Source organism: Amphiprion ocellaris, chromosome 12 (genome assembly GCF_022539595.1).
Source record: "Amphiprion ocellaris isolate individual 3 ecotype Okinawa chromosome 12, ASM2253959v1, whole genome shotgun sequence".
Classification (NCBI taxonomy): domain Eukaryota; kingdom Metazoa; phylum Chordata; class Actinopteri; family Pomacentridae; genus Amphiprion; species Amphiprion ocellaris.
Window position 1 is genome coordinate 16,169,336 of NC_072777.1, and position 27,884 is coordinate 16,197,219.

The 27,884-nt window shown below is 40.8% G+C and overlaps 1 protein-coding gene across 1 annotated transcript; it reads left to right on the plus strand.

Annotated features, from left to right (window-relative positions):
- Nucleotides 1-27,819, plus strand: mia3 (MIA SH3 domain ER export factor 3). Its single transcript, XM_035945472.2, has 26 exons — nt 1-181; nt 1,333-1,466; nt 1,564-1,650; nt 1,763-3,845; nt 5,639-5,962; nt 6,446-6,576; nt 16,651-16,782; nt 16,999-17,020; nt 17,109-17,197; nt 17,283-17,360; nt 17,551-17,661; nt 17,737-17,808; nt 17,884-17,988; nt 18,116-18,238; nt 18,332-18,419; nt 18,588-18,640; nt 18,729-18,819; nt 18,961-19,099; nt 21,169-21,331; nt 21,440-21,475; nt 21,590-21,657; nt 21,931-22,016; nt 23,724-23,837; nt 24,595-24,641; nt 25,298-25,703; nt 27,048-27,819. Exons 1-26 carry the CDS (start codon nt 61-63, stop codon nt 27,305-27,307), a joined length of 5,163 nt encoding a protein of 1,720 aa, XP_035801365.2. The 5' UTR covers nt 1-60; the 3' UTR covers nt 27,308-27,819.
- The last annotated feature ends 65 nt before the right edge of the window (nt 27,820-27,884 follow it).

A 27,884-nucleotide genomic window follows, 5' to 3' on the forward strand; every position in this document is an offset into this window, starting at 1 on the left:
CCTGCTGCCCAGTTCTCATGTTCCAGCAGCAGAGTAAAGCTAGTCAACAAAACTGCCAGCATGGCAGCAATACACTTCTACCGGCAAGGCCTTTTATTACTTTTATTTAACTTTATTTCAACCGCAGCCTTTGAGAAAAGGTTCTCAGACTTTAAAAGATGCGCCGACGAGGAGTGCAGCAGTAAGTTTGCTGACTTGGAACTACTAGCTCTCAGGAGGACTACAGGGATCATCCCGATACTACAGTTAGCCATAAACTGTGCCTTATCTCTTGACCTGTTGCCAGTCGATATTTGCGACCTTTATTCTCTTTTGTCCTTGTGCTGTTTAGCTGTGTGATGCTCAGTGAACGTGAGCTAATGTTAATATTGTCATTAGCTTGGTTGGGCTATTCGTTGAGATGCATCCTGCGTTGGCCGGTTGCCTGGCAGCTCCGGCCTGCTATAATGGGTTGATAGTGGAAGCTAATGTTAGCAGCTAACTATGCAACGACAGACATAGTTCGTTTATTAAACAAGAAGCCATGCGTGCTCTGAACTCTGAACCACATTAGCTTGATTGTTAACCTTTATCTCATCCCGTTGGCAACGTCGCTTGAGACAAACACTGCGTAAGGATTACTAGCTTAGCAAATGTAAATGTAATATTATACAGTGATACAGAATTAACTCTTATCAACCTTTACACCCTAGTGGGAATTTCTAGATTTAAGAAAACCCAGGGCAAACTTGAGAGGACTGTTGCTTACATGATAAGAAGTCATTTTATTGATGACTTCTTATCAAGAAAGCAAGTTTGGCCTCATAAAACAGTAAAGATTACATTAACACATAAAACTAAGCTGCACAGTTAGCGAGAAAGGTACAGTTGTGGAAAACATTCGAGTTGCAAATAAACTTTAGACCGAAAGTGGGACTACCACTGTAGGATTTTAGGTTGAGCCACCAGTGGCATATCACATGTACTGGATAGTTAGATCTTATCTTGTTTTCTTGTCAAAGCAACAGTATACTGTAAGAGTTCATGGACACAAAACTATACAAAAATAAGTCTAATCTTATGAAACAGCCAGTTAAGTAATTTTGTGAAAAAAATGGCCAAAACTACTGGTTTCAGGGAAGTTATGATGAGCATTTTGATATTCTCTGATACTATATGAAGTAACGTCATTTCCAAATATTCAAGAAAATAACTGACAATAAAAATGTAAATTTTGGGTTGTATGAATGCACCTCTGAAAAGCTACTGCCTGTTTTGCATGCATGAAATGGGCACCGTTTGAAAATTGACATTATTAACACAATACAAAATGTTTATGTCTTGTTTTTCCAGTGCTTCTATGTCGGGGAAAAGCTGTGACAGATTTCTCTGGACCTGACTGTCGGTTCCTGTCATTCAAGAAATCTGAAACTATCTACGTATACTACAAACTGTCAGGAAGAAGGGCTGACATTTGGGCTGGAAGTGTAAGTACGCTATCGTAAACATTTGTTCATGACTGGATTTCATCTACATAGATTTGCTTATTTAGTTATAATCCTCTATGTGCTGTCTTGTCTGTAGGTTGGAAGTCACTTTGGCTATTTCCCAAAGGACCTTCTTGCTGTCAACCACCTTTATACTGACAAAGAACTTGAAGTTCCAGCAGAGGTATAAAAAAAATGATAGATTACCTGAAAAATTTGGAAACGTGAACTACCAGCATATAGAAATGTGACTGACATGCCGTTTTTAATTTTCTTTTTTTTTTACTTTTTCTCAGGAAACAGATTTTGTCTGTTTTGACACTGGATATGACAAGTTTGACAATTACAACGTAGATTTGCTCTTAGGCATGTCAGTGGAGAAAAATGATAGTGAGAATACTGAAACGCCTGGCCAAATCCAAGGGGCAGAGGGCACACAGAAAACAACACAGCCATCAGAGGAGGAAGCATCTCCAAGTGAAAAACCAACTGAGGATCATGATAGCTCAGAGGATCTTAATGAAGTTGATGATGAGTCCCATACAGCAGCTATACCTGATGCTACTGAACGAGCTACAGAAGAAGAAGTTGAGCAAAAACACGGGCTAGTGTCTGTATCAGAAATGAATGACACCAAAGATACACCTACAAAGTCTGAAGTGGAATCTATGCCAAATTATGATTTTGTTTCTGAAAATGAATCCGTTTCTGAAGGAGTGCAAATTCCTGAGGTGAAAACAACCCTTGGAACAACTTTTGATGCTGTCATCACTGAAGAAGAAATCACAAAGAAAGTTACCTCATATGAGGATGATGACAATGAAGATTTGGAAAATCCTCCCAAAGATGTTGTTGATGTTGAAGAGGAAACTCCTCTGCTGTCTTTCTCTGAAGAAACCGTAAACAGTCTGGAAACTGATTCTCTTAAAAAAATGGAAAGTCCGCCAACAACACAAGATGATATGTCAAAGACGTCAGAGGAGAAGACCATATGGTCGTCACTTGGAGATACCGTATTTTCAGTTGTCACTGGGGGAGAGATGCCAGCACTAGCTTTGAGTGTAGAGGAAGAGGACAATGATGAGGATGAGGAGTATCATGAAGAAGACTCTCCTGCAGAAGTTCCTTGGAGTTTTGAGGAAGCAAAGAGAGAGCCACTACCAAAAGAATTCCAAAAAGAGTTTAAGAACATCCAGCCAGAAGATCAGCAAGAAGATCCTTCTCATCCTGGCTCTGTACAGACAGATGTTGAAAAAACTTCCAGTCTCTCTGACAAACTGTTGTTTGACCATGATGATGAGAATGATGGAGAAGTGATGGGACATGAGAAGGCTGGGGATGAAACATTAGAACTAACTGATGATCTGATACACCATAAAGAAAATGAAATGAGTGTACCATCAGTAGATCCAATACCACAGGACATTTTAGGCAGCCACGAGTCTGAAAATTCTGATAGTGAAACAACACAGAAACCCACTGAGGACATAGGAGAGGGGATGTCGAAGCATTCAGAGGTCAAAGAGGACAATGCAAATACAGAGTTCGGTAGGGTTGAGCAGGATTTAGACAATGCATTAGATGAAAGCAAAACAATGACAGATCAAGAGCTGGCCATTACTGTAAATACAAAAGATCAGGACCTGCTCACCCAAGAGAGGCAGTCAGATTCTTCAGAGGTCAAAAATAGTGAAAGTATAGCAGATGATAGCCTGCCAGATGATATACACAAACATTCAATGACTTATTCAGAAAGTAATAACAGTCAAGTAGAATTACCTATTGAGGAACCAGAGGCCTTTGAGGAACCACATACAGGGAAAAGAGAAGATGAAAAGGATGCCGAGATGGAAGAGAGAGAAGAATTACTTGAAGATGAAAATGCACTTTCTTTCTCACTGTCAGATACTTCACCTGAAACAAGTCTACCCCCTGTGCCAACTCCAGAGCCAGAATACAGTGATAACATAATGAGACTGAGTCTGCTGAGAGACCACTTCATAGAGGAGAACATGGAGCGGTTCCAAAAGCTTCTGGGTTTGAAAAATCTCTTTAAATTGGAGGCCATGTTTTCTGATCTGGACACAGAGTTTCAGGCGATTCATCTGACACACACAGGGACTACACAGGGCATTGAAAATGTGCTTGAGGCTATCTTTGAGGCCTCAGAGAATGCTATCTTGGATGAGATTGAGAAGATGCTGGACAGCCGGGACACAAAGCGCAACTATAATGACCATATGGACTCAAGTGTTTTGGATGAGGAAACTGAAATACTGGATGACTTTCAGGAGCTTGCTTTCAGTTTACGACAAAAGTATTCAACAGCCAGTGACAGTACGGCATTAGCAACAGAAAAATCTTCAGATTTTGAGCAAGGTGGGTTAGATTTTTTTTCTTTTTAAATTTGAGTTTCTTGTGTGCATAAAGGCTCGTGAAGTACATCCTCTGCTGAGCCTTCTTGATGGGGAAGCTGATGTTCAGGTGCAACTTGAGGTCCTGGGTGATGGTGCCCAGGAAGCGGCAGTGCTCCACAGTGCTCACTTGGGAGTCACAGAGGGTGATGGGGTCAAGTGGGGTTGAGTCCTTCCTGAAGTTGACTGTCATCACCACTGTCTTTCAAGTGTTGAGCTCCAAGTTGTTCTGCCTGCACCTGGTCACTAGATGGGGAATCTCCCATCTATAGGCAGACTTATCCCCACCACAGATGAGTCCAATGAGGGTGGTCTTGTGTGTGAACTTCAGGAGCTTGACAGACTGTTGACTGAAGGTGTAGCAGTTGATGTACAGGGAGAAGAGCAAGGGAGAAAGCCTTGTGGTGATTATGTCCGGCTTCATCAGCTGCCTTCTGTCAGACAGGAAATCAGTGATCCACCTGCAGGTGGAGTCAGGCACGTGCAGCTGGGAGAGCTTGTCCTGCAGCAGAGTTGGGATGATTACATTAAAAGCAGAGCTGAAATTGAAAAGAGGATCCTGTATAGGTTCCTGAAGAGTCCAGATGATGAAGTATGGAATTAATAGCTATGTTGGCAGCATTGTCTACAGACCTGTTGGCTCTGTAGGTGAACTGCAGGGGGTCCAGGAATGGGTCAGTGATGGATTTGAGATGGGATAACACAAGACACTCAAATGACTTCATCGCCAAAGAGGTCAGTGTGACGAGTCTGTGGTCATTCAGTCCAGTGGTCCTTATTTTTTTTTTTTTTTTTGGAATGGGGATGATGATGGAGGTCTAGAAGCAGGATGGTGTATGGCAAGTGAAGATAGTGATAAACACTGAAGACAGCTGATCAGTGTAGTGCTTCAAGGTAGATGGAGACACAAAATCCAACCTGACTGCTTTGTGAGGGTTCTGTCTCTTGAAGAGTCTGTTGATGTCTCTCTCCAGGATGGTGAGAGGGTCTCTGTGGTAGTGGCGGATGGGGGGGTCTGTGTGGTGTGATGTTGTGGATGGGCCCAGGCTCCTAATTAAGTGGGGTGACTGGTGACTGAAGTCACTGGGGATGGGTGCAGGACTTTCCCAATGTCTTTCAGAGTGACAGTAGAACTTGTTCAGGCCATTAATGGAGTGGGTGGCTTTTGGTGATCTGTCTCAAGAGTACAGTTGTTTGGCTAAAGCGAGTTCCTTAATTACAATTTCAGATAATATATTCATATAGCAGACTGAGAATAGATGCAACACAAGGTAGGTAGGCGGGCCAGCCTAAGGACCAGTTGCCTCATTCGGCAACTGCACCCTGACCGGGATTTGAACTACCAGTCTCCTGTGCCAAAGTCGGTGATACTAGTTCTTGAGCTATCCAACTGCTTCCTTAAACCTGTCTCTGTCCCTAAATGCCTCTTCCTTCTCCAACCATAACTGGCTGAGTTTGACTGTAAACAAGGCTTTGTCACTGTTACAACTCACTCTGGTGCCTGATGGTTCACAGCAGTCCTTACAGATGCTGGCAAATACCACTTTCCTGACAAATCATGAGATCACACTTGTTGTCTGTTGGTCAAATCTGACCACCATGACCAACTGGAAATCCAAGTTGTTAACAAATACACACCTCACAGAGAAAACAAAAGTCCCCTACCAGAAATACATTCCTTTTTTTTTAAACAGACCTGAAAAATAACCTTGACATCTTAATTACCAGCTTGTTTAATTTTCTATTTTTGCATTGTAGATAAACATGAATTAAATGTTGAAGAGAACACCCGTCCCATTGTTGAAGAAAAATTTGACAGCATTCCTGAAACCAAGAGTGATGACAACCTCACAGCAACCGAGCATGAAGAAAGGCCAGCTGAGATTGAGGAGCGGATAGTTTTGGACGAGGTACCCACTGGATTAGACGTCAGCGTGGAGGAGGATGGCGGGCACTTTAATAAAAATAAGGACAATCAACCAGGCTTCAGTGCATCACATGAGTTGCCAAAGGTCTCTCAAGCCAACCTGGAACATCCCCTTGACATGGGCCTTGGTATTGAGGTTGAGCAGTCATCCTCAGGTTGGTAATCTAAACATAATAACTGATGCGCCTTCTTCTAGATTTGTTCCTTTTTTTCATGGACTTCATTTAAATTTGGAGCTTGAAACCTCATCTGCAAAATAGCAACACAAAGAAAAACAGGATGTCAGTTATTGTTTTTCCTTAGCTTCAGATTCCAATCACAAGAGCTTACAAGATTGATGAAGTCTTTTACCAAGCCCTCACTTTAATTTTGGCATTTCTGTTAATACCTCCTTAACTATATTGAGAAGTTTGGTATTTGGGTAGAATAAAACGGCACTCTTGGTTTCAAAAGGTCATTTTTACGGTCAACAAACCAGTACACATTAAGCTTTATAAGTTTTTTTTTTTGATCAAAGCCATAATTGAGCCTTGTTTGGTTCTGTCTTTATATTATGATATTTGCTTGTTCACTGTAATGAAAGATTTTGATTGTTGTCCATCCACAACACACACAAACTGCAAACTTTGTTCCATAAGGATCTATGGACTCAACGGAGCCAGTGTCTGAGATTCACGAAGAAGAAGTGGGATTATTCTCAACTGGAATTGTTTACACAGGCAGCATCCTTTCACTGATCAAGAATAAAACTGCCGAGTGGACCGTTTTGGTAAGTCTATGCTTTGACCACGTATTCATGAAACATTTAAATTTATAAAATCAATGATGTAATATTTGCTGTAAATGCTTTGATTTGACAACATGTTGAAAGATAATTGTTGAATTTTCTAAGCTATTTTTGCAGCAGTAAATTGGAACTTGCTTGAGTTAAAGTAGATCACTGTTACCATTCCAATTTTACAATTTCATTTAGCGGGCACTTTTATCCAAAGCGACGCACATCTGAGAGTAGATACAACACAAGCAAGGATCTAGTCAGGGGAAAACAACCTGGATAAGTGCCATAAAACAAGTCCAAGTGTGATAATAGGACCGTGGTGTCTACAGGCAGTGCAGATGTAATGGGACTTTTTTATTATTTTTGCCGTCTGTCTAGTGCAAAGGTGTTCAGTGAAGAGCTGGGTTTTTAGTCTTTTCTTAAAGACTGAGAGGGACTCTGTAGAGTTTGGTCACTTGTTTCACCACCCTAGAACCACAGTAGAGTCTAGCTATCGACCGGCCCTGTTGGGGTTGTTGTATCAGGAGCCTCTTGTTGGCTGAGTGTAGACCTGGAGAGTGAGTTCAGGTAGGAATGAGCTGTTTGCATTGTAGTTTTTAATACAAGTGTCAGAGTTTTGAATTTTATGCGGGCAGCAACTGGAAGCCAGTGAAGCGATCTGAACAGCGGAGTTACGTGCTGTTTTCGGCTAATTGAAAATGAGATGTGCTGCTGCATTCTGGATCATCTTGACTGTGCATTAGGTGAGGCCTTCCATTATCTTTGATATTGGGCAAACTTGAGTTGACTTTTCATTTATTTTAAATCAGGACACTAGTCTGACACAGCCAACTTGATCTGCTGGTGTTAATAGAAACAAATGTTGCTTTAATATAGGCAACCTACCTTTAGTTCGGGTTGTGATAACCCTGCATACATCACTATAAGAACACTGTTCCCAGTAACTTCACTCTCTCAGTGGGAAACTGTCAGGAAAATTCTTCAGTGGAGTCCTGACTTCTCCAAATAAATACTTAGTCACCTCTCAAGTCAAAGCAAAGTTTTACTTGTCAGCATCTCAGGAGGGGAGAGAAAACATAAAAAAAGCATAGGTTATATGTTGAGCAAAATAGGATAAAGTAAGGTAGAAGCAGAATTAGCTTGAAAATATATATAGCTTTGGATGTGTGTACATCCCTGGCATTGTCATTCTCTTACACTTTGCTAGGCTTTCATAAGAGAGATCATATAAGGTTCACATTCTGTTTACACTTTGTCTTCTCCGTCTGATAATCCTTCGTCTGACGAGTACACAGAATGCCTGTCTTCTTGAAGGAGAGTATATTGTGATACTGTGAAATAGATGATTCTAGATATTATGGCTTTGAGACATAGAAAGACAGATAAGGTGAACAGACAGAATAGAATCAATGTAATTTTAACTGGGATGATAAATTTCATTAGGACCTGAAACCACGGTCCTGACTTAAACCAATTCCACAAGTCCCAGCCTTTTTCCGCATGAGAATCTCTCCTTTTCATCTGTTCTGTAAGTCCTTTCAGATGACCGTGGAGGGAAGTCAAATTCTGAGTCACATCGGGGATCCACGTGCAGCATGAGTCACCAATTTGTTGATTTCATGAGCATTATTTACAATGCCGTACCACAGGGAAAAAAACAGTTGTGAGCCTAGTATCGGAATAAATTCAGCCTTGCTTTACACGTGTATGACTAGCATGAGGCCAAAATGTCAGATTGGAGTAAATTTGGATGTCAGGGATCAGGTAAACTAGATGACAGCGCCCACACCAACCTTTAGGTAGGTAGAAGTAGCTACGTCTACCACATACCCAGACCATGTTGGTAGGACAGCTCTAACCAAAATCTGAAGGTGCATATACTGTCATCTTTGTGCCATTCAGATTAAGAGCAGTCAGATTAAACATTAATAAGAATGGTAGATATGTCGACATTATATTGCCGGACAACAAATATTTGCTTGGCTTTCGTGTGCATGAAGAGCTTTCCACACAGGCTGCCATAACTGTGATCTGATAACTAGTATAATTTCCTAAATTTAGGTAAGTGGTCCTCATGTAGTGTCTTTGTACACAGAGAGGTGCTTGCGGTGTCAGTTTCCCGTACCTATGGCCCATGACTCCTCCAGCTTAAAGCTTAAAATGGTATTTATTTGAACAAGCTATGGCATAAGAATGGGGCTGGTCTGAGACGAATGAGGTTTAGAACACATATAGCAACTCTGATTTGTGTGGCGTCTGGATAATTGAAGCGCTGTCTGGTACCACGAATTGTCATGTTCATCTATGTAGATGATGATGAGATAGACCATGTGGTCTATCTCATGTCTCTTAAAGATGGAGCGACTACCTTGGAACTGTAATGTCAATAACCAAAATACTGACTGATAACTACTGTCATACATGTGTACAACTCACACTGTTGCCATCTCCTTTGGTTTCTCTCCTATTGTTTCTCTTCATCTGCTGGTGGTAGCATCCTATCCGTGCAGCAGTTGGCTCAAGTGTCACTCCTAATGATTCAAGAGCTGCGGTTTCTTCACTGGGTTTGAGACGGCTGCACCTACAGTTATCAGCTCCCTTTGTAGCCCAGACTTCACTCAATGAATCTGTGAAGTTAACTTGTGCCTTTTTGCAGTGCAACAGATGGACCCAGGTTGACCTTTCTGCGATTCTCACGACTGTAGGGGTGGCCAGCAACACCTGGTAGGGTCCTTCCCACCTTGACAACCAAGACTTCTTCCTAATAATTTTTGGAGGATCCAATCACCTGGTCTCACTTCTGGACCTGTAGGAACGTTTGGTATTTCTGTGGGAGGAGAAACAGAGGAGACGGCTTCTCTTTTCGTTAGAATGGTTTTCATATAATCAGCTAAAGTCATCTCTTCATCTTTTCCTACGTCATCGATCAGTTTAAATTGGGATAATTTGTATGGTCGTCCAAATACTATTTCTAACAGCTAGGCCTTCTGCTGTAGGTAAGATTCTCATGCTTTGTAGGGCTAGTGGTAAACAATAAAGCCAACTCTTTCCTGTTTCTTCCAAACATTTCCTCAGTTTGGACTTTAATATGCCATTGCTTCTTTTCCACTAGTCCAGCTGACTGTGGATGGTACACACAGTGTTTTTTTTAAGTCTATGTTCAGACATTGTCCTAGCTTGGTTATGACTTCATTTACAAAACGTGCTCTATTGTCACTGGATAATTTCTCTGGAATGCCAAACCTGGATATCATTTCTCTTGCTAGTATTTTTGTTACCATTATAGCATCTGGAGATGTACATGGGTGTGCTTTAACCCATTTGGAGCATGGATCTATAATGACAAGACACCATTTTTTACCTTCCCTTTTATTCAGTTTGATACAATCTATCCAAAGGTGTTGGAATGGATGTTGGGTTTTGGAAATTGTCCTCTCTTAGGCCTTATGGCTCCTTTACTGTTATTTTTAGCACGGATCAAGCATTTATCACAAAAAATGTTTCGAGTAATTTGAATACCCAAAGGTCTTAAACTGTTGTTCTACCAGCCTCACCATCCCTCCTGTTGAGACATGGCTCTGCCATGGCTCAAAATTGCTGCATTTGTGTGGAGAGAGAATGGGAGAAAAATTTTGTCTTCTGATGATCTGAAAAGATTTGTTTGATCAGGTTTGCAATGGTTATACCAATTGTGTTTTTCTTTAGAACATTTTGTTGCATGTCTCAGTAGGTCAGTGTCTAAAGATTGTGGTGTTAATTGGTGTTGTTCTCAATAGGTTTTTTAGCAGCGTGATCTGCTTTGGCATTTCCTCTAAAGATTGGGTCTTTATTAGATGTGTGTGCTGTGCATTTGCATATGGCTATTTTCTTTGGAAGTTAAGCTGCTGCTAAAAGATCTTTAATTAGTTGCTGGTGATTCATAAGTTTACCGGTAGAGGTAACCATTCCTTTTCTATTCCATTGAGTTGCAAAGTTGTAATCGTGGAAATGCGTATTGGCTGTCTGTAGAAATTGTGACAGTTTTGTCTTTAGCTAACTTACATGCAGCTGTTAACGCTGTTATTTCTGCTGCTTGTGCAGACAGGTGACGTGGAAGTGGTCTGGCTTCCACCACTTCAGTATGTGTAACTACTGCATAACCTGTGACATTAGTGTCGTCTGTTTGTTTAGGCACGAGCCATCTACAAAACATTCTAAATCTAGCTCATGCAGTGGCAAGTCAGTGAGATCAGGTCTTGGTAACACAGCTGCTCTTACCTCTGCTACACAGTCATGATGCTCACTATCTTCTGTAGTGGGCAACAGTGTTGCTGGGTTTAACCCTAAACAACTGTACAGTGCCATGTATGTGCTTGAAAAACATTTTTCATATTCTGCGTCTGGTCCAGGTGCTCCTCTGTAATACGTTGTACAGTGTAATTCATCAGTAGGCATTACATCTTCAGCTTGTGGTGTGCTATCTTGTACCAGTTTAAGTAATTCAGCATTAATACTGCCTGATACTTTGTTTTATAGGTCCAGACTGTACCAATAGTATGGCTGACCTGGTTCATACAGGACATTTTGGCATGCCGTTTCTGTGGCCTTCATGCCTTTTTGAGTTGATATCACCCCAAGTTGTAGTTTCTCCAGCAAATCTTTTCCCAAAAGGATAACAGGACATGCTGGACACTGTTACAACACAGGATTTCCCTGTCTGCAGGTCATTTATTTGCAATGGTTCTATGTAGTGTTCTGTATGCAGGTTACTGCTAACTAGCACTCTTTCACCTGTGTGTTTCAGTTTTGGAAATTCTTGTTATTTTTTTCTTAGTTGTTTTATCTTTACTGCAGTGGAAGCCACTCCTGAATCACACAGAAATGTCAATTGTCTGCTATTAATGCTAAGTTGTACTTCAAGTTTCACATACAGTTTGAGAATTTCACAAGCTGTTTCAGACTTTACTTCAACTTCTCTGTAGCTGTCTTTGTCTGGTTTTGGAGAGTCATTGTTTTGCTTCCACACCCCGAGGTGTAGGAGAGGAGTGCAGTCAGTTAGCCATGCACTATCTCCTGTTTTGCTGCAACAGTCGTTGACGTAATGGCCAAGTTTGCCACAACTGTAACATGCGTGATCATATTGTAGTTTTCCTGGCCCTGCTCTGTGAGTTCCTCTGTTTTTGCCTCTACCTCAGCCTCTCCTTCTGCCTCCCTGTGCACCAGAGGGTCTCTCTGCCCAGTAAACTAGCATCATCGGGGGCTGAGGGGGCTGTTGGAGTTTCACCATAGAATGTGTCAATTTGAGGTTTCTTAGCTTTAACTTTTGAGCATGTTTCAAAATGTTCAGCATATTGCAGTCCATCTTTTAATGGGCCAGTGCGGTGTGTTACCATTTCTTTGTGCACATAGTCGGCTATTTGAGGGTTAAGGTCAGACATGAATGCATTTTTTAGGTGTTGTTCATATGAGCCTGCTGGGTCTGCTACATCAGGTACTTTCACTCTGCTGTGTGCATCAAACACTTTATGGAGTCCGACTCTGTTGTTGCACTGTTTCATCTGTATCTTGAGTTGTTTCACTGATCTTTTAAAGTTTTTTTTGGTCCAGTCCGGGACTGGAATGTGTTTCTGCAACGAGTTAGAACCAAATCAACTGCTCTATTTAATTCAACTGAATCTGGTACTATAATCTGAGCTCCATACCTGTATAAGCTCCACGGACTCTGTACCAATCGTGTCCGAGAAGGAGCATGAATGGTCCTTAGATCACTGCTCCATTCAGGTGGTAGCTCTGTATTAGTTCTCTCACCCATGTCTCCCATTCATTTATATTTACTTTGTACAGTATGATACCTTCAGCAGCTTTTCCTGTGTCTTCTTGGGCCCATGGGTGAAATATGCACATGGTGGGTGCTTGAGAGTTCTGTATTGTTCCTTGAATTGAATTTGGAACCTCTATCATTGGACACTGCAGTACTTCTATTTGTTCTGGATTTTGAGCCCAATAATGCTCAGTGCCTTGTAGAAATGGGTTAGTGATTTTACCAATATTAGCTCTTGTATGGGCTGACACTGGTGAGGTTAAATGAGCTGATGTTTTAAACCAATTTGTCAATGAAGCACTTGACGTTTTTGTAATTCAGGATAACCTTTTAAGAACAGGCAAGGTTGGAGGGGGATGACGTATTTACACATCAGTTACTCCCCCTACTGCTCCCTCCTGTTGCTCATTTTGTAGCGCTGCCTGAAAGAGACAACAAAATTAGGCCTACCTTTTGACTTGTGACGACTGCTTTAGTTCTTTAGGATCCCGTCACCCTCCTGTGGACAATGGCAGCTGGACTTTTGAGTGTCTAATTTAAGATGAAGGTCTTTGTTTCAGGAGTCTCAGACTCCGCTGTGCACGGTTTCAGCCCCAAGCCTGTCCAGCGGAGAGATATTGGGATCCGGCTCGAAGGACCAATAATGTCAGGAAAATTCTTCAGTGGAGTCCTGACTTCTCCAAATAAATACTCAGAGTCGTCTCTCAAGTCAAAGCAAAGTTTTACTTGCGCAAGGAATCACTTGAACAGAGCAGAGTCTGAACGAGTGACTGGCAATAGGTGGAAACAGTTTTTAAGTTTTTAAGCAGGTGCATAAACAAGTTACATTGGTATTATCAGTTTCTGAAAAACTGAAACCAGCTGCTTGCAGGATCAACGTGTTACTGTTTCATGGTCAAAGTTAGATCATGGAAATTTACTGAGTACATTGGGTTATAAGAGTTCACAGTCACACAGTTATACAGTAGTTTGAAATCATAAAGAGCATTGAATCATAACATAATAATAATTTTATAACCGAAACATCAAATCTTATACACATAATTCATAATTGTTTATCATATGGTGGGTTGATAGATCTTTTTATTTTGTTCCAGTAATTACTTTTTTTGTGTGTGTGAATGAACAGTGAACACTCCCAAGAAGTCCAACCCTCACTTTATTAGCCTATTCCAACAAATACGATGTCATAGAGTTACGTTCCCAATATTAGGCTCGTTCGAGCCAGGACCTACTCGTAACTGATGTCTAGAAATACGGGAACTTATACGATTCATCACACAGAGATCACCGTGGTAACCGTGTCATGAACAATTCATGGTGTGAAATTCAAACTAACTGCTGAAATGCTTTTATTCGGTAAAATGCCATGTTGTAAGTGGTGTAAACCATGGCAAACTTCTTCTCTAGTTTAGTACCAGAGTAGACCAGGTAGACGTGTGTTTGAGATACACTACCCCCTGCAGTTTGGAAGCAGACTTCTTCTTCTCTAGTTTATTACTAGAGTAGACCAGGTAGACGTGTGTTTGCGATACACTGCCCCCTGCAATTTTGAAGCAGACGCGCACGGAGTATAAATGCACACACGTTCTCTCGCACGGATTTCCGTGCGGCTGATTTCCGCGCGGCTCGTTCGTGCGGAAAGTATATTCCAGCCTTCACGGTGCCTGCTGCTGGCCTCCCCTTTCCAGTCGGGTCGCAGTTTTCACCTCGAACGACGTGGGCAGGTCGCTGTCTGAAAACCTTTCCGATTTCCCCTGAACGTTGCACGGCCCTCCCCTCCCCCTGTCTTGTTGACTGTTGCGGTTTACGGCTGTAGTTAAACACGGCCGGTGCTGGGCTAACCACTAGTGCAACCGGTGGGCCTTATTTTCGCAAGTAGAGGCAGATAATTATTAAGACACGCCCTTGCGATAGACTGTAGGTTGTTAAAGTATTTTAACATTTTAAGCGCTTTCTGTTCTAAATTTAGTATTTGAACCCATAGTGCAGCTAACGTCGGTGTGGAGTGGGATTTGACGCCTCATCCAAGATTACCGTTAGCTGTCTGTTACTGCCAACTCTGCTTTCCACCTGCCTCGACTGTTTAACGTTGTCAGTGTTTGTAATGACGCGTTATCTATTTTTAGTACGACGTGGACTCTGGCGCTAACGGCTAGCGAACGTTAGCTTAACTGTATAGTTCATAATCGCTAATGTGATAGCAAGTTCCGTTTCTGTTCTTAACGCGGCTATGGAGAGCGAGACATTATCCCGACCTGTTCTGGAACCGGATCACGTTTATTTGTTTTTTCTTACGGAACTGCAACATGTAAGTGAAAAACGACTGACCCACATGTCAAGCATTAATTATGCTATTGTGGCCCACTGACTTATTGATGAGCAATGGCTGATGGACCCTGACTAAGGCGTGAATTCGTACGTGTTACTGCTTTTGTTCATGTATCCCCATATCGTTAATCCATGTACCTCGACTGGTTAGCACCTCGGGTCAACTCCTGCTGTGTACCGTTTTTAAACCCGCTGTGACCACTTGACTTAAATTTACTCGACAATCTGTTAGATGGCAGAAGGGATTCCACTCTCCTGTTCCTCTTTCATGATTAGTTTTCTGACCCTGATTAGTCTGTAGATTGCACTCAAGGCTACGCTGACTAGCTAGACTTTTAAAATGCAACTCTGAACAGGCTTAAGAGAATGTTTTCATTCTTGTCAGGAATGAGTTAACCATAATATCTCAGTTTCACCATAGCCATGGAGTGGGTCTTTACAGCCACATGCTTAGTTCAAAGGTGCCTTTGTGGTCTGACCAGTGTGTGCAGCTATACTTGCTATACTTGAACATTAATAAAATTCACTGCCCGGTTAAAACAAGGGTCTGAAGTAGGGAGGTCCACTGGATTAAGAGGAAACCTGTAAAAGACTTCATTCATTTTACAAGTTAATGCCTTCTTGTACATGTTGGCGTACTCTTGTGTGTAAACAATTAACAGTTTCCGCAACTCTGGCTTAAGTGCACCGCCTAATAGAGTAGCACTTGGTTTTATTATTATTTTATATTAATGCTCTTGGTAATATGATAACCCTTTTTGCAGGAATGACTCATCACTGAAATGTTTTTATTGTTGATCAGAATTTTGTTCGTGAATACACAGTATTTTTGTCTTGAGGCACATGGAAACATCAGAAGGTGATTTGAGGCTCAACCCATTTTTAACTGCAGCATTATCATTACGATTTACTTGTCCTCTGTTCCTATGTATGAGCATTTTTTATGATTCTTCTTCAGAATTGGTTCTGACAACAAGCATATATGTCTAAAATACCCCAATATTACAACTTGCCATTGTGTAGCATAGAGTAGTTTAACTGTTAAGTGGAGTTATAAGTGAGCAGCGGCCTGTTCCATATAGTGAATTTACATATAAACCAGGCTAGTTTCAGTTGGTCTGACTTATTGTGAGGTTATTTGTGTTTCATAAAGCAGTTTCAGCATAATTCAAGCTCATGGTAGATGAAACAGATTCAGTCGTGCTTATATAGTCAAAACTGTGAACCGCTGTTAAAATTTGAGCCATCCTGATTAAATATGGGGGCTGCTTTTTCTTCTTAACAGACTCAGTCGAGATCTGTCTGTACCTGAATGCTTTTATCAGCAGGTGTGTGGAACCTCTCCCTCTCCTCCAGCCTCCTCCTCTCTCCTCACTGGGTTCTTTAACATAATCAATGAAATTAACTGTTTTACATGTCAGGCAGGGAGAGACTGAGTCAATATGGAAGGAGTAGTATTACTTCTAGCCCAATTACTTGCACACTAGCAACCTGTGGTGATGTAAGGTCCACCAGATCAGCTAACGATCATCATTCAGTTTCACAATGCAACCACGTTTCAACTCACACACTCTTTTAAAAAAAGGTCACATATGCAACCATGTTGGTAGCAGTCTGGAGCCCTGTTATAATAGCATAAATCCCATTCATTTATCAGATTAGGAAATACACCTCTCACACGGGCCACATAAAATGATGTGGCATGCCGTATACAGCCCACAGGCCTTGAGTTTGACACATGGTCTAAATGAAGTAATAGTGTAGAGTTTTATCCAAGCCATATGAAGGCAGGAAGGGATAATTTAAATAGAAAAACCTTTAAGTCATGAGTTTTTAGGGGTTTAGTCACCAACTGGAAAGGGCCTGTAACCATCTTTTTCCAGCACCATTTATTTTTCAGTTTGAACACTGTGGTTATGTTTTTGTGTCTTCAGATGATTTCATTATTGCCAGAAGAGTGGAAACCAGGGGAAACTTTGTATGGCTGTCCTTGGCAAGCTGTTGTCATCACTGCTTTAGCTGGAGTTGTTACCTTCATCCTCTTCTTCTGGAGGACTGTGTTGGCAGTGAGTATTGGGATATTACTGCTCTCATCTTTGCTTGAACTGTGTGTTATAATTTGACAACAACATAGATAAAATGTTAATAGTACTTGCTTACGTTTACGTTATGAAGTTTGGAATTTAAAGAGGTAGTCTCAGTTGAGTTGCTAGTGTTGGCGCCTAAACAAACTGTCTTGAAAAGACATCAAATGAATGCTGACATTTTGAATGATTTTCTAGGTAAAGAAGAGTGAATACCTTGGTAAGTTTCAACTTTGTTTTTCACATTACATTACAAAATGCAGATGTCTACAGTGTCACTGATTGTGTGCTTTGTGTTATGGACAAAGTGGACGAAAAAGGGCTTACAGAGCAAATACATGCACTTAAAAAAGAGAAGAATGATACTCTCACCAAAATGTCTGAACTACAAAAACAGGTAGGCGAAAAACAAATACAATCAAATATCATAAGCTACTTTGAAAAACACTTTAAACAAGTTTTTCCCTCTGTTTTTTTTAAAGGCTGATCAACTGAAAGAAAATCAAAAACAGTCAAAAGAAACAGTTAGTTGTACAATGAAAAGGATGCAAGATCTTGAGGTAAGAACTAGGAAATAATTTATTTTGATTGTTTTCATATATGTACTCTTTTGTACTGTGCTAAATGTTTTAATTTGAAAAAGATCTTTTTGTTGGCTGTTGGCTTTGTCTTGCACAATTATTGGTACTCTTGCTATGCCTGTAAATGGCTTATTTATTCTTATGAGGTTTCTCTTGTTGTCTTTTGCAGAGTAAGGTTTTAGAGGCAGAGACACTGAATGAACACATGGCTGAGGAAAAGAACAAATATGCAAAACTACTTGAAGAAGCGCAGGCAAACGCTCTCAAAAATGAAACTAGGGTAATTGTTTTTTTCCCTTCTTGTTATTATTTTGACTGTCTTCTCAGATGTATGATGGTAAGTGTCTTTTAACAGATTGAAAAATTAGAGAAGACCAATGAAAAGCTGCAGCTGAGCAGGAAAAAGATTCAGGAAGCCCTCACTAAGGTACAAATTCTTGCACAGTATTTTGTAACCTTTTGCTTTTAGCGTATCTAATAAACTGTGTGGTTTTGCTCATAGACTACTGTTCTCCTGGATGAAGCAAAGATTTGTGAAACCGCCAGAAATGTTCAACACAAATGTCTTGAGAAAGAGTTTGCTGCATTAAAGGATGAAAACAAAACAGTAAGACAATATTTAGATTTGTTGATCTCTGAAGCCCATTGCTAGAGATCTTATTTTGTCTATAATTAAACTTTTTCATTGGAGGTCATTGAAAGTGGATAACTTTAAAAGTGCTAAATTGTTACAGCTTAAGGCTACTATTAAAGGCTGGGAGGACAAACACAAGGAGCTAAATGAGAAGATTAAAGTCTATCAAAAGTCCCAGAAAGAGCTGGAGGACTCTGTGGTGCTCAAAGATCACAATGTGGAGGTCAGTCTTTTCTTGAGCTACTGTCACACCTTTTGTTGGTTTGTTGACGTATCAAATTATTTACTCACACCACATAAAAATGTGTGCTGGCAGGTGTTGTCTGAACTTCTGGCAGACCTAGATGCTTGTGATTTGCAAAAGGGTGACACCAAAGTTTTAGCCAATGGTGAAGTCGTATCTGGTAAGTTCCACTTTGTTAGTAATTTAGCAAGAATAAAGAAAACACATTATTTGTTTATTAAGAGCTGCCAAAAACTCCACAGTGGGGGGGTTAAATTGTGTTGAGTTGTTCGGTTAACCGCTGTTTTAGAGTACAATGTGTCTAATGGTCTTGCTGTGGCATTTACAGATAAGAAGACAGCCATAAAGAGTAGAATTAAACAGATGATGGATGTTTCTAGGGTAAGATGCCAACAAATACTTTAAAGCTCAGTAAAGTTGTACCAAATGTTAAACGTGCGAATGATAAAAAGTCTATGTTTCCTGTCAGGTCCAGACCACTCTCACTGTAGTTGAAGATGAGCGCGATCGCTTCATGGCAAAACTGCTGAATGAAGAAAAGTCTAGGAAGGCTTTGGAAGGTATGTTGATCGTGAAGAAATCAGTTTTGTGGCAAAATTGTATAATTGAGTTACAATACTGAGAATGTAATCACACAGAAGTGAAGCTGTTGAATCTGTTTACCTGGGTTACAACAAAACATTTCGTTTTATTTTGAACAGAACAACACCAAGAGCTGGAGCATGCAATTGCAACCTTAAAGAGTGAAAAAAGCCATGTGGAAAACCAGTTCAAGATCCTCCAGCAGAAAAATGAAATCATGGTTGAAATGTACCAGCAGAAGGAAAACGCTCTGCAGCAGTAAGTGAAGCGCTGTTGTTACACACCTTGTAAAATGTCACCACATTTTCCTGCATGTCTGGGAGTTCTTAAAATGTTTTAATGATATTCAGTGTAGGAAAATTTTGTGATACAACAGTATAAATGGTTTAGTTCACACAACAGAGAAAACTACACATGACAAACTAGCATTTTCCCATGACGTGTGGTTGCTACAAAATGCATAACATACTTTGGGACTTGAAAACATCCAATCAATGCATATATAAATACATATATAAAACGAGATGCCTAACGAATTTAGCCACCTACAGTCATTCACTACTTCAAGCTAAAGGACAAAATACGATACAAGTTAAGGAGCATTCTTCTTCAAAAACATCAATTTCAACAAAGGAGTGTTGTTTTTATAATCTTGTGTTAACAAATGTGTCAGGCAGAAAACATCAGCAATCCAGTGGGCCTGAGGTGGGTATCACTTTAACATTTGCTCAAAACATCTTTACATTCTTTAGTGGAAAAAGGTAAGCTACAAGTGTTTTTTAGTTTTTTTTTAAGGTAAACTTTTCCAGGACAATTTAATTAGGCGTGTGTGAGATCCTCAGCTATTGTATGGGGTTTCTTCCACTCGGTGATTCTGTATGCAACCTTGTATGACGCTATTTGTGCTTGGCTGTTCACTGATGCAGCTTTTACCATGCAATGTTCCTGTTTACAGTTTTCATCTAGTTTTCTCTGTAAGAAGTCAAGTGGCTTCTTAATGTGACTGGGATGTAATGTCTCTATGTCGCTTCTTAATTTGTTTGGTCTTATACTGTCTGCTGCGAGAGTTTTCTGACCTAAAACACTAGGGCTGGACCCGAATATTCGGTCGTGACGGTGGTATCCGGATATTTATTTTAAGATCCGAATAGCCAGCCCTATAAATCACACAGGAGTCACTTCATCTCCTGCCACATTCCCTGTGAAGCCAAGAACAAGACAAGAAAAGCACTCAGAGAGCGCAGTACTCCGCCAAGGCTGCTCAGTCGTATCATTTCCGACAGCTGAGGTCTTGAAAAAATTTGTGGTAGAAATCACGGCACCATATAATGTGGCCATTTAATATAGATGTACCCACAAACAAAATGACCTCGCCCTGAGCACAGGTGTGTGTTATGCATGTGTACATATATAGATATATATACAGATACTGAATCACGTGACCTGAATATGTAGCGGGCAGCGGGAATTGATGGGACTCGGAAAAACCCCCACAATTTATTCAATTGTTCTTTGTATCATTTCCAACAGATAAGTCCCGATAAGTCTGCAGTGGTGGATTTGTAGTAGGATCGCAATTGTGTCATCGTCAGCAGGCAACTGATGTAGCATTCACTTGTAGTCCTAGTTACAGTGACACTATCTCGCAATGATACAGAAATCCTTAACAAATCCGTGGATCCGGACTATAAGCCGCATCACTGCCAAAATGTAATCACTTGGTCCTTGTGTCATTTCTGGCCTTCCCTGAAAATTTCATCCAAATCCGTTAGACCGTTTTTGAGTAATGTTGCGAACAGACAGACTGACAAGCATACGCCGATCGTCACATAATTCCACTGCGTTCCTTGGCGGACTAAATAGCCTCGTCACATTTTCTTGGCTTTTTTCAGGAGGTTATGTCTTGTTTGTCTCCTGCTCTATTTTCCTTTTTGTCCTGGTCAAATATTTCTCCATTCTCTGCAGTGACTGACAGCTAATCACTGTGGGCGGAGCAAAATGATTTAGTGACGGTTACTGTGACAGCGCAGTTTGAGTATTGTCGTGCGCTGCAGTTACCAGGCCGACGTTAAAACGATAGTTAAGCTAATTATTTCCATGTAAACGCACCCTGCTGTCATGCCTCTGCTGCACTTTGAGAAACACTGGTCTAGACAGACATAGATGTTGCATTTTCATTGTTGTAAAATTTACTGACTTTGATGATTATGAAAAAGCCGTACTGTTTTAGCAAAACAGCATCTCATAATGGTGACTTTTGAAATGGAAATGAGGTGCCAGGACTTGGTTGCTGTTGTTTGAAGGAATGTGCTTTTGTGACTTCACAGGAAACTAACAAAAGAGGAGATGGAGCGACGCAGCAAAGAGAATCTACTATCTGAGGTGGGAGGAAAAGCTGTGGAAGCCGAGGAGCAGGTTAAAGTCTTGAGACAGCGCATTAATGAAATGGAGGAGCAGATGAAAAAGACGGAGGAAGTCTATAAAGAACAGGTAGATTCATTAAGATTCATATTTTTTTTAATAAACAAAGAAAAAAATGACCAAAACTTGAAAACTGACTAAATGTTTTGTTTTATTTTTTTGGTGTTTTTTTTTTAGATAAAAGAACAGGAAAACAAAACTCATTCAAACTGGGTAAGCTCCATGGATTAAAACAATATGTCGAAGCAGATATTTAAGCTTGTTTACGATTTAATAACAAGCCAAGTCAAAATTGGAGTTGCATAAATATTCTAATGTTATCTCCAGGTGAATGCTCGTAATGCAGAGCGAGCTCTGAATCAAGAGAAGCTTGAATCATCAAAGCTCCGGGAAAAGTGAGTTTTAGTAGAATATTCAAAATAGTTTTTTAAAAAAAAAAAAGTTACAGCTCTTCAGTTGAGAGAAAGTGCTATTTTTCAGTTTGAAATTTCACTGTAAACTGTGTGGAATTTTTTGACTAGTGTTGGGAGATATTCTCGAAACCAAGTTTTGATGGCATTTTTGACATTGGCAAATTATGGGCATTTTACTTTTAGCAGATTAATTGAACATTCAAATTGTCCTTAGTACAGCCTTACATGTGGTATCTATTTTTTCTCTGTTAATAGACTGGCTATACTTACCTCCCAGCTTAATGAGCGGCGTGCTCCTCTGTTCAGGCCCAACTCTGGTCAGCCTGCAGGCCCTTGCCAAGGTAAGCAATTCCAACCTGCCCACTGTTTTCTTTTGAGTAGGAAAGTTTTTGTTAGGGCTGGGCGATATGGCCTAAAAAAATAATCTCCGATTTTTTCACAAAAAATCCAGATTCACAATTTATCCAGTGCTTATCAAGTGATTTTCTTGTTTAACCATGCACATAGTGTTTTTACACAAATGTTATGGGGCCAATATTTTCCAACTACTCTGCCTGGCTAGGCAACATTTGCAGTGTGAGAGAAATTGTTTTGGGGGTTTGAGTGAACCAGTCAGGTGGTCACATTGCCCCTCAAATGAAACACAGAAAAACACACAGGGCAGTTATTTATAAGATATAGCAGCTACTCATAGATTGGTCTGTGGTGTAGGGCTGGGCGATATGGCCTAAAAAAAAAAACTCAGATTTTTTCACAAAAAATCCCGATTCACGATTTATCCGATTTTTTTTTTTTTTTTGCCCTCTACCTAATCTCTGCACGCCGGAGTCCAGTCTACTTTATGCAATTGAGCTGCAGCCCTCTTCGGGTAAACACACCGGATCGCAGCTGGAAATGCGCTGCATGTGGCATGCTGGTCCGGTTGCAGTGCGTTTCCAGCTGTGATCCGGTGTGTTTACCGGAGAGGGCTGCAGCTCATTTGCATAAAGTAGACTGACTTCTACTTTATGCAAATTGCATGAGGCGTGCGGAGATTCCACACATCGTGAAACTGTCCTCAAACTTCTAAACTAGGCGTCGGTGACCTAAAACGAGGACAGATTCAGCTGCTGCACAGATTATTTCTCGCCTCAAATGCTTTCAGAAATACTTTTCGGTGACGTGTTTTTGAAATAAAAGGGAAAGTTTGCGGCCGAGCTGCTGTGTTTATCCGACTTGTCTGCCGGACTGTCCAGCTGAAAGCTCGGTCACGTGACCACATAGCGGCCTGCTGTTGCTCAGCGCTGTCATGTGACCATGTTGTGGTCCGCTAGTGACCGCCGTCCGTGCTATTTTCAGATGCGGTGCGTTGCCGTGCAGGAAAATAGTATCTAGTGGACATGCGCCTTTAGATCTGCACCGCTCGCCACCATGTTGTTTGTGTATCAAGCGCGGGGAGGAGGGGGGTGCACACTCCCTACTACGGGAGCCCAGCGGGAAGGCGTTGGTGGCGGATGTTGATGAGAAAATCGATTTTCATTAAAACAAATCCACATTAAGTACAAAGTCGAATTAATCGATAAAATCGATTTATCGCCCAGCCCTAGTTTTCATTCTTCAGAACTACAGAGGATTATTGTGCTGTTTTCTAATCCTGTTTTTTTTTCTTTTTTCTTATGTTCTGTTTCTGCCAAATGAAAAAAACACTCACGGTTTTGTCACATTTTGGTTGTACTACAGGGTGTCCCTAAAGTCTGCACACATAGGAAGTCTCATTAACGATATATTTTTTTGCCTCCACAGATGGTACTTCTCAGTGGATGTGAAGGATGGACATATCAAAAGTTAGCAGATGAATTTAATCTTTCGACAAAGCTGTATTTAATCTGTGGAGGCAAAAAATATATAGTTAATGAGATTTCTTATGTGTCTAGACTTTAGTTACACCCTGTATATCATTGCAGTGTACCTGACCTTCTCTGAGAACCTGCTATGAGAAGCTCAGAATTCACAGACTTTGGTGTATCGTCAGCTGTTTCTTTGATAACTTAATAGTTTGATCATGACAGGTGATTCATATGGGCCCTCACCTGTAAGTGGGGGTGCACCGTCCCCACCATTAATGATAGAGGGTCCCAGGCGCCCTCCTTCTGCCCCAGTTGGGCGAAGAATTGACCCGTATGGTGAGTCAAAGAGGATTACTTCACCTCCCTTCGTTTTGGCCGAAGTTCATCATCCCTCCGCTGCAGCCTCATGTCCTTAAATCTCTCTCCTCTTTCACATTTGACTTTGTTTTTCTTTTCAACTGTCACCTCAGCTTGTTCCTTTATTTCTTTCTGCTGTGTATTGCATCCTGCCACTCCCTGGTACCTGCCCTTGTTCTGTTCCTTTTAGTTGGACAATTTAGAACTGTCCTTTCTGATGTGGACTATTTTTCTTGTGTTGCTGTTGAAATGTGCTTCACCATTTGTGTCTTGAAAATGCATTTGCTCAATCAGTTTCTCACTATAGGTGATGGAGTCCTGCACCTAAGCAGTCCTGATAAAGCAGATTAGCTGAATTTTTGTGCTTCACCCTTTCTTACTAAAACATTTCCAAATTTTTAGCTTGTTTTTTTCATTAAAGAGAATTAAATTTGAAACCAACTTTTCAGAGGATTTATAGTACTCCAAAATGTAATGCACCTTTGCCTTTCATAATCATGGAATGCATCCTTGTTTTCCCTGAAGAGGTGCTGTAGAGTCCTGAAGTTTTTCATTATTCATTATCTTATTTTCCTCTGCCTTGAGGTCCTCAGTCTGCATCAGAGCCACATGCTCGATACCCTGAAAACAAACACATTCCTGGGATGCTTATGTCTCTTTTTAGTCTTCACATTTAAGATAAGTTCATGTTTGCTTTTAACCTGCTTGTAATACTGTGTTATCTCTCCTCTTTCAGACATGATGGGGCCTCGTAGCTCATCTCCAGCCAACTTGGATGGACCTGTAAGTCATTTTATTATCTGATCAGATGCATTTTTACATGACACCATCGTTCCTTCCATCTGTAAGCCGAGAGCTCCCACCGACATTTTCCGCTGTCCTTGCTCTAAAACAGACAGAAGTAGCAGATCCACAGATAGAAGCAAAGAGTCAGGTTGAGGGCTCCACAGAGAGTCCCGAGCCAGTGAGTATAGTCCAGGTGCTTTGTGTGAAGATGGATGCAGGTGCTTCACCCCGTCTTCCCTAATGCTGGATTTGGATAATGGAAGAGATTGAAGGCATTTTTGCTTCTCTGGGCCCTTCTTAATTCTTACAGTGAATGATTGACCTGTTCTCACAGCACTGATGGAAGCAGCTCTTTTCAAGTCAACTACAACTAAAATGTGTGTTGGAAATGTTTGGGTTTGTAACAGTTGCAACGTATGTGTGTCAGACTGTTTGTGAAAGTGGTTTGATCTTTCATCCAAATGATCGTGGTGTGTGGTTACTGGTTATGTGATTGAGCCCTGACTAAATGCAGTTCGTTTTTGGGAGTAAACTGTGGTTTGTGGATCTCTTTACAGCAGGACTACAGTTTCAATTCATGCTATACTCACAGGAAAATTGTGATTACAATCATCGTATTATATTTTCTGGTTGTCTGACTTTGTTGTTATTAGGTACCTGGATCCTTCATAGCATCACCAATCAGGGACTCATCTGGCCCTAATGTCCAAGGACCTCCACCTGGCCCTGGACCTCACAATCCACTGCTCCCTCCTGGAGCCCATGGCCGTCTTCCACTACCTGGACCTTACAGGCCACAACGACCAGGACTTTACCACCTCCCACCTGGCCCTCCTCTTCCAAATGTACCTCCTCCTTTGCATGGGCCTCCATTAACAGCCAATGGACACCCAGGTGTACCATTGGCTGGGCCAGTAGGAGGAGAGTTTGGAGCTCGACCAGCCAATGAACATACATTCCACCCCAGACCAGGCCCTGTGCATGATCCTTGTGGTCCACTACCACCACACTTCCGTCCCCCTCCACCTCATCACTTTGGACCGATGCCTCCACCACACGGTATGTTGAGCTTTTTGTTTTCTTGTCGGCACATCATGTTTTCTTGCCTCCATATATACCTGGTCCAAACCTCTAAATGTCTCATCTTTTCAGTCACTTGAGATTCACAGATTTGCTGGTACTGAGGAGTGTTTTAAGTTGTAGGCAGGATAAAGCTGTTAATCGTAAAGCTGTTTCACTTGACTTACTATGATTATTGTCATTACATTTCATCAGAATGTTGTTTTTTCTGGAACTCTATCAAGAACTTGTTTCAAAAACAGCAGAAGAAGAAAAAGTAACTTGAAATAAGGAAACCCTTTAATCAATCATTAACACTTGCACTTATTTTAAGTAGCTTACAGATTGAAATGCAGAAGTCATCTCACTTGGTGGGTAGAAGGGAATGTTATGCACAGGCTGACTCTGGTATGAGTGAATAACCCTGTTAACTGTGGGTTCATTATTCTTTAGTGCATGATTGTAGATCAGTATGTAGAGGAAGAGTCAAGGGACATGAGTCTCTACAGAGACAATTCCTGACACAGCCAGACAAAATGCTACTAACCTCACAGTGCTATGGCAGGCCTGAGGGGATACAAGTATCACTCAGTACAGAACTGTTTTAATGTAGACAGTATCACTTTTGATGAGCGGCAGTGGTCATACCAGACTTAGTAAGGATGCCGTTGCAAAACCTGTGTTGAACTGAGCAAGGAAGTGTTTTAGAATTTGTCAAACTTTCATTGTATTTCACAGTTTCAGGGTTGTACTCCTTCCATTTTAGTAGCTGGCAGTTAGATGATGTATAAAGGCAGTCCAAGGCAAATGCAGTGCATACCCATGCAAACTTGTATATACTGAACTTAACAAAATTTTCAATAGAAAAAAATGTGTTTGTTACTCTTTGTATGTCACTCATTTACACTACTGTTCAAAAGTTTGGCGTCACCCAGACAATTTCATGTTGTCCATGAAAACTCTCACTTTTATTCATGTGCTAACAGCACAAGGGTTTTCTAATCAATTAGGTTTTCAACACAATTAGCTAATGTACTATTAGAACACAGGAGTGATGGTTGCTGGAAAACTTCCTCTGGACCCCTATGTAGATATTCCATTAAAAATCAGCAGTTTCCAGTTAGAATAGTAATTTATCACATTAACAATGTCTAGACTGTATTTCTGCTTAATTTATTATCTTCATTGAAAAAAAACTGCTCTTCTTTCAAAAATAAGGACATTTCTAAGTGACCCCAAACTTTTGAACGGTAGTGTATATCCAACCACTAAGTTCTTGGGATGTTTTTTGACATTGTCTCACTGTAGTTCATGCATATTTTCATTTTGCATTGGTCTGTTTAGGTGTCCGTGGCCCTGTCGGACTATGTCCACCCATCCCTCCTGACATGCGCTTCTCAGGGTCGCGTGACCACACCAGTCCACCAGTGAACTTGCCTGCAGGTGTCCAACCACATCCTGTACATCCAGGTGATGCGTATGGTCAGGCTGCACCAAATGCCCTCCAGAACTCAGCAGGAACTCACAATGTCCCTGGACAGGATGTGCATGTGAAGCAGGAGGCCCTTCATGACTCGGCAAGGCCAGCAGTGGTCAAGCCTTAAAAATGCCACCAGCTGCATCAGAGGACTTGAACACCCCCATATTCAAATCTATTACAATAACAAATTAGATCCAGTGAAGCATTGATCATAATTGTTTTCATATTTCTGTTATTAAAAAAGTGCTTTGTTCATTAAAAACAAAACGCTTAGAGTGAAGAATCATCAATAATTATGTGTCTGAAATCAGTGAGTTGAGAGGGTTGCCACTTTTATAAACAGCTTACTGTGCAATAACAATTATACTTAAGAGGACGTTCGTTTGTGTTGATCTTTTAAAACAAATAAATAGAATGATTTTTAAAGGGCAATTTTTGAAATGTCATTTCCTGTGGAAATTATTTTAAAAAAGGAATAGGAAGTCGGTTTTAGTTTCTAGCATTTCAGGAATACCATAATTTCCCAAAGCTGTTGCTTTAGTATGACCTGTAAAGCAAATGTGTAATTTGATGGCCAAATGTATAACTTATTTTACTATGTTGGTAGACGTTTTAATAATAAAGAATGTAAAAGCTGTTGGTGTTATGTTATCAGCATGGAATTTGCTTTATACACACACTCAAATGTGTGGCGAGGCCTT